Source organism: Brienomyrus brachyistius, chromosome 11 (genome assembly GCF_023856365.1).
Source record: "Brienomyrus brachyistius isolate T26 chromosome 11, BBRACH_0.4, whole genome shotgun sequence".
NCBI classification, from domain to species: domain Eukaryota; kingdom Metazoa; phylum Chordata; class Actinopteri; order Osteoglossiformes; family Mormyridae; genus Brienomyrus; species Brienomyrus brachyistius.
The window spans coordinates 16,503,815-16,511,285 of NC_064543.1; the positions used below are offsets into that span (position 1 = coordinate 16,503,815).

The following is a 7,471-nucleotide window of genomic DNA, read 5'->3' on the forward strand; positions in this document are numbered from 1 at the left end:
ACGACCATGCGAGGTATGTCCCACCGCAGCCATCTGTCACGGGGGGTATAGAAACAGAGCACGGCTTCTGAGTCTAATCTACTCCACTTGCTAAGGAGACACTAGTTCCCAGAGCACAGCCCTCATCACCCAGAGGTACAGAAAAGTCCAATGAATGTGTCAGCACCCTAAAAATCTTTTTAAAAAATCACTTTCTGCTGTAATACATATTTCAATAATTCCAAAATTCAGCATATTAATCTAGCCCACGGTGAAGACCTCTTAGAGTCGGATCACAACACGGGCCTGGCAATTCCTCCAACCTGTTTCTGGAAACTACCCGTGCCCTGGCCATCCACATCACCAGGCTCTGTAGCGTTACACTGTAGGGGTCATCCAGTGAGCTACAGTCTGTCTGTCAGCCACCTTTTATGACTGGTCAAAAAAAAAAAACACACTAAGAGCACTAAGCCAACGCTGCTTTTTTCCACGGCCCGCTTGGCAGGATTACGCGGCAGTATTACAGCCGTCTTGCATAAAGTCCAAGGACGTGGGGCCCTTATCAGCAGGACTCAGCCTTGAACTAAGGCCACTGTTCCACACAATATTCATTACAGGTAAATCCAGGACTAAAAATACCCACTAATATTCATTTACATCCAAATGACTTACACTTACTAAAAAAGTCTGCTAGCTGTGTTTTTACAATATATCCTACCTGACAGGTTAACAATGCACAATTTAAAAGCACAATAAAACCCGCTTGACTTGCAAGGTACAGGTATTCTATTCTCATCTAACAGGTAACTAATCTAAAATATGTGCGGCCCCTTTAAGAACACTTGCTTCTCTCTGTCGCCTGGGTAACATGACTATTGACATGCATTGTTGGATTAATACAACTCAATGCAATCCATATAGCTGTATAGTCTGTGTGTAGGTTGTTTGGTAACAGCAGTGGTGTGAGCCTCAGGAGCGTGAAGGGTGGGGTTAGCGTTGGGGTCAGGGAGATCCTCACCTGAGCAGGTCTCCATGGAGCTGCAGGTACAGACTCTGAGCATTCCCCTGACTGCACAGCTCTTCTGCCGTGGTACTGGTGGAACAGAGCACCAGTCTGAGGTCCGGCTGCGTGGATGAGGCTGGCTGGGCCTCGCCGGGTCCATACAGGCAGACGCAGCCACGCTGAGCTCCGCCTTTCAGCCAGTCCCGCTCCCTGGACCCGAAGCGGTTCTTGCGGGTCACGCAGCCCTGGCTGCCATTCCGTTTCATGTTACGCTGGTCAAGAAGAGGGGAAGGGTAAAGGGCAGGTGAATGGCATTGAAAGAGGACGACTGCCTGTTGCTCTCAAGATACGTCTCATGGGCTTCTAGCTCTCCAAAGAATGACAAGCTTTATACATGGACATACCTGTAGCACATCAGGAATGAGAGAAACACTGGTTAGCTACAGGAAAATGTTCAAAATGAAGGTATATAAGGTAAATGATAAATTGTACACATCAAATCAGCTGCAGTTCTATGAATTACCTGTGTGTAACAAGACAACTGAAGTAAAGATACAGTCATTTATACATTCCTTAGCACAGGTCTTCACACAGACCTCCACACATGCAGGTCTTCACAAGCAGACCTCCTCAAACGCAGATCTTAACACAAACACCTCCTCAGACGCAGGTTTTAACACGAAGACCTCCTCAGACGCAGATGTTAACACAAACACCACCTGACGCAGGTCTTAACACGAAGACCTCCACAGACGAAGGTCGTAACACGAAGACCTCCTCATATGCAGGTCACAACACGAAGACCTCCTCATATGCAGGTCGCAACACAAAGACCTTCAGAGACGCAGGTCTTCAGACGTACAACTCAACAAACTCAGGTCTTCTCCTATAGACCTTCACGCAGACCTCCATAGTAAATGTAAAGGACCGGACCTCACTTCTGAGTCAGGTAACACAAAATTAGTCAGCCTGATGAAATAATCCTCCCTCCATGCAGGGCTTTGGTCTTCTCCACCAGCCCTGTACACGGTCTGGCCTCCCAGACGGTGCACTAACCACACACTAACCAGTGAGAGGGGACCTGCCCAGGATAAACATTTTAGTCGTGGTTCTGTTGAAACCAGCACAACCATCAGGACAAATAAACAAACCGACTACATACTACCTACAACCAAAGGGCTTGGGCAGAGATGAGAACATATCTGTGAGGCATCACCCAGCATCCATACTATGGTATCAAGGTAGCAACAGGAAACGTTTCTAGATAGCATAGGGGATCCGGACAGTGTGCTGGGCGGACAGCCAACTTAAAGGAGATGTTTCCAGAACAGGTGCTTTGCTGTCCTGCTCCTTCTGATAAAACAACCACGCCAAGATCCTGAAAGTGTCTGCAGACCTACCAGAAATATTCAGGGGGTGTCTGGCGTAGTCTGCTCCAGCCTGCTACCCCGTAGCACCATCCAGCTGACTCACCTCAGTCAAAAAGCCTGTCTTCTTCTATCATTTACCTGTGATGCAAATTTCATGTATGTGTCACAGCTTGGGTGACTCAGTGAATACATATTTCATCATTTTTTGGTGCGATCGCCTAAAAGCATATCATGTTTACTAGTGGATCCGGTTTCAGTGATTCTTTTAAACTGATTTTAACTGATGGCTAGGGCTGTAGGAAGGCAAGGCGGGCGCGGGGGGCGCCGCCTCCGCGGCGTCCATCATAAACCCTAACGGTTAGTTACCGACACGACAGCCGGGGCAACTCAGCACGGACATCCACCCCAAACAGCCACCCCCGGCCGCAGAATGCCGTCGCATTCTTTTTTTTTTTTTTACAAAGCAACACGATCGATGACATATTCCATTACACCGAGACGTCGGAGGAAAGCCATCTCAAAATCCTAAAAGCCTCATTTTTTATCCATTCATTTTATTTATTCGTTTATTTATCTCTCTTTAGCGAGGGCGTTGCTTATAATGACAGCAACATGCAACAAAGTAGCTAACGGGTAAACTGGCTACATCTGCGCTACAAATGCAGCTAGCGGGCAGTAATCCGGATGGGCGCATCCGGGCGCAGCCTGGTCACTGTAGTATTAGTTATGAAACCGGGCACCGGTAACCGGTAAACAGCGGCTTAACCATCCGCAGGGCTCGCCGTTTATGCCATAATTTCAGCTGTGTGCAAAGCTGGAGGTGTCCCACGACGTCCGATTTCGCAGCGAAAATCAGATGACAGCCGTGAGTGTCGCCGGCAGGGCGCTGCGTGTCACCGCACGGTCCCCCGCGTACCTTTAGCACCCGGATCCCCGCAGCGCCGCGGCCGCTCGGTGCGGAGAGGTCGGCTCGACCCGCCGCTCTGCTCGGTCCCGTCGCGCTGGGCTCGGCGCACAGCGAAGCCCCGCTGTTTTCGGCACCACCTTGTTTTTTTTGGTCCGGAGCGGGGTCCGGCACCGCCACCGACAGGCTGTCTTCTTCCTCCATTTACATTGAAAATTTTTAGAAATAGCGGGAAAAAAAGATTTCTAAAAACGGTGGTCGCTGTTCACACCTGGTAAATTCCAATGCATGGGAAGGCAAAAAAATCCCATTCAGGTCCGGTAAGACGCCATAACGAGACTGAACATCGCGGCTGTCAGATAGAGCTGATCAATAAACATTATAGAGGCTGGGCTAGTTATTATTCATATGAACAGGACGGCTCGGAGGCGGGGACTCGCTGAATTATTTATTAGCTCTCGTCTTTTAGGTTCACAAGGTGCACGCCTTTGTGTTATTGCATTAGGCCCATGAAAAGACATTTTTAACCAACCACAATGCGTGCTGATACACATTATTCTTCAGTAGCTATATTAGGACTGTCATCCTGAATAGATTTCTAAATCCAGCTCCATATCTTCATTATCCTGGGGGTATTAGATTTCAAGAAACTCACAAACAGCTCGGCTAAGATTGTGACCTTTTCTGTCAATAATATACCAACGCGTTTACGACGATCACAGTTATGCGCTTTAGCGATTCTACAAGCGATGGGTAAGAGCCATTGCATGTGAGATCACGGCGAACTATGAATCACTGATTTAACCAACATCCAACTACTTTATTGGTTATTGTTGGGTTAAACCAGGTGCTAATTGACAGAAAATGGCATTTCGGTTTACATCGGCTCTAAAAAGCTCAGTTTTCGTTCTGATTATAACTTTGCAGTCTGCAAATCGCAGACTTATTTGCTTTTTGGAATAAATTGTAATAAATGTTGTAGACCACTCCATGTGAGGCCATATAGTCACCACTGTGACCACCCCCTCCCCAACCAAAGACCCACATAAAACTTTACATTCAAGTGTCAATTTCTGTTAGCGCCAACATGCTTTTATAAAAAGCAATGCATGTATATAGGCAAGCTATTCTTATTACCAGTGATGCTGAAATGGAAACACCAGGCAGAGAACAGAATTGCCATTATTTTCATTTTGAAAATTTAGACCTAACTGGCTTTGTAATTCAAGTCGGCATGTCATTCCTGGTGAGAAATATTACATTATCGCAGCCTGAACCATCAGATCCTCTAGGGGTTTATAAAAGGGGGAGACTTCAAAGGTTTTATTCTCCATATACCACACAAAAATCTAATATATTTTCCAGCCCAGCTCGAAAAACACAAGACAAACAATGAATAAGGGAAAGAAACTGAATTTAAACTGTTTGTATTTTGAGATGATTTCCTACGTGATTTAACTTCTGTGTTATACGTATACAATTCCAAGGAAAAAAATCCCCTTGAATTTGTGATAGAAGGTTCATATAGATTACTAGGTTACACAGATAGCAACATATACAAAAGATAAAAGCGATTTATCTGTACAGTGGAACAAAAACACAGAGAGAATACTATTTTCAACAAGCTAAATTACTTGTCCAGTCTTCACACTCCCTGCCCAAGGAATCACATCACATGGGTAAACATCATCTTCTGCTAATTGTAAGACAAGCTGTGTAATTTCAGACAAATATTTATCTTGGGATGAATTGGTTTCTCAATGGTTTCATAAGAACATAAGAAATTTACAAGCAAGAGGAGGCCAATCAGCCCATCAAGCTCGTTTAGGGAGAACTTAACTAATAGCTCGGAGTTGTTAAAATCTTATATAGCTCTGATTTAAAAGAAACCAGGGTTTTAGCTTGTGCTACACCAGTGGTTCTAAAAGTCGGTCCTCGGGCCCCACTGCCTTGCTTGTTTTCCTGCTATCCCTGCCCCACACACAAGACCCAGCCATCTTTCAGCTTCGGACTGACTGAACACAACCAATCCAGGTAATAAGCAGTGTGTAGGGCAGGAATAGCTGGAAAACAAGCAGGGCAGTGGGGCCTGAGGACCGAGTTTGAGAACCACTGCACTACACTAACAGAAAGACTATTCCATACTCTAAGTACATGCTGTGTAAAGAAGTGCTTTCTCAAATCTATTTTAAAATGTTCTCCTGCTAATTTCCACTTATAGCCACAAGTTCTAGTATTTAAACTAATATTGAAATAACCATTTGGCTGAATACATCCAGACCTGTTATAATCTTATATACCTGGATCATGTCCCCCCTTAGTCCCCTTTGCTTGAGGCTGAACAGATTTTCAGCTATCCTCTACTCATGACATTCCTCTAAGACCAGGAATCATTCTTGTAGCCCCATCTTGCATCCCTTCCAAGGCAGTAATGTCCTTTTTAAGGTATGGTGACCAAACCTGTACACAAACCTCTGTGCTGCTAGTTCAATATCTGCTACACCAGCCACCTTGATGTCATTTGCAAATTTAACTAGCTTACTGCATGTATTGGTGTCAATATCATGAATGTAAATTAGGAACAATAGTGGTCCTAAAATTGAACCCTGCAGTACCCCACTATGAACGCAGGCCCACTGTGACATTGTGCCTCTAATAACTACCCACTGCTTCCTGTCTGTTAACCAGTTTGATCCAAGCTGCTACAGTTCCTAAAATCCCTGCAGCTTTGAGCTTAAGCAAGAGCCATTTCATCAGTGTTAAACATGTACTCATTAAAAGAAAAGTTAAAGCACCAATTATTCAGCTCATCGCTTCCATTTTAGGAAAATACACCAAATATCTTTTTATTTTTCATCTGTATTGGAACAAAACTTTCAGGGAAAATCATCAGTCACGAGCCATGGTACATAACCTTGAACTGACATGCACCTTCCTAGCAGTCTGAAGAGGCATATAAAAATCAGTGAGCAGCAATGATGAAGATCGGGTAGATGTTTTCCAAGTCTTATTGGTATGTTTGTTCAGAGGAATATGGTGTAATTCTTATGGCGCAGTTGCAGGGGGTAGACAATAGGACAGACAGCAGTGCAATACAGGACAATATAAGAATGAACGAACAAATAAAAAAGCAATAACTATGAGATGTAGTGGAGAGTTGGATTTGCAAAGACCTCACAGCATGTCGCAATGGGATGGCGCCATCTTGGTGGTTCTTGTAATAAATCAGGGCTGATGCTGCATCTTCACACAGAACCAGTGAAATGATAACAGGGCAGCATGTGTAGAAACCATCTTTAATATGCAGAGTAACAAAATGCCCAAAGATGGCAGACTGGTGCCAAACTTTTTGTTGGATATTACACATTAGTCCACACAGCGGCAGTAGTGTGGAGGAGCTGAGGAGCTTCTTGTCACTCCAGCCTCACTGCGTTATCTGTGCTGCCTTTACAACACAACACAGATCTGCAGAAGAAAAAAAAATTAAAATGGGATGTTTAAAGAATAGGAATAAGGGAAGTTTATATTTCCATGTTCACCTTCTACTTTTATCTTGTTAAAATTTGATAAAGTGAATTGACAGCCACACAAATGCTGCATCAACCAACAATTACCCGATGTCTCCAAATGTCCATTTTCCATAACTGCTTACTCAGTACAGGGTTGAGATAAGCCTGGAGTTTTTACCGAGATTGCAAAGGGTGAGATGCAGGGGACACTCTGGACAGGGCACCAGTCCATCACCAGGCTCACTTGCTCACACCATGGTCTGTGAGTAACCACACTTTTTTTTTGGGCAGTGGAATTCATCCATACGAACCAGAAGAGATCATTCAAAGTGGGAATCACTCAACACTGGGATTATGAAGTTACCATGCAACCTGGTTTATCCCCTATTAAAAGATATAAACCCACCATAATTCACTGATTCCAGTTCAGATTCGAGCAATCAAATATCTGGGGTTGGGTTAAGGGTTTCTTTACAGTATAGATGTTTCTGGAAAAAAAAATAGATCTCCAAATGTACATGGCAAGGACAAGTCCAGACAAATTACCCTTAGCAAGCTGCACTCAAATGTCCAAATATCTAGTGGAGCTGAAACACAGGTAGCAGATACAGGGGGAGTGCAGGACGTGGTGGGGATCGCAGGACGTGGTGGGGAACGCCTTCATGGAGGTCGCCACCCAACATCACCTGGTCAAAGAACCCGGGCA

General features: G+C 44.7%; 1 protein-coding gene across 1 annotated transcript in view; it reads right to left on the reverse strand.

The window, feature by feature from the left end:
• The window catches only part of phlpp2 (PH domain and leucine rich repeat protein phosphatase 2), a 36,412-nt gene extending 32,797 nt beyond the window's left edge, over nt 1-3,615 (reverse strand). Inside the window, exons 1-2 of the mRNA XM_049030122.1 lie at nt 3,269-3,615; nt 998-1,254 (exon numbers count right to left, since the gene is read on the reverse strand). Coding sequence (XP_048886079.1) covers nt 998-1,254; nt 3,269-3,460 — 449 coding nt within the window. The 5' untranslated portion in view covers nt 3,461-3,615. The remainder of the gene's footprint in view (nt 1-997; nt 1,255-3,268) is intronic.
• Between the last annotated feature and the right edge of the window lie 3,856 nt (nt 3,616-7,471).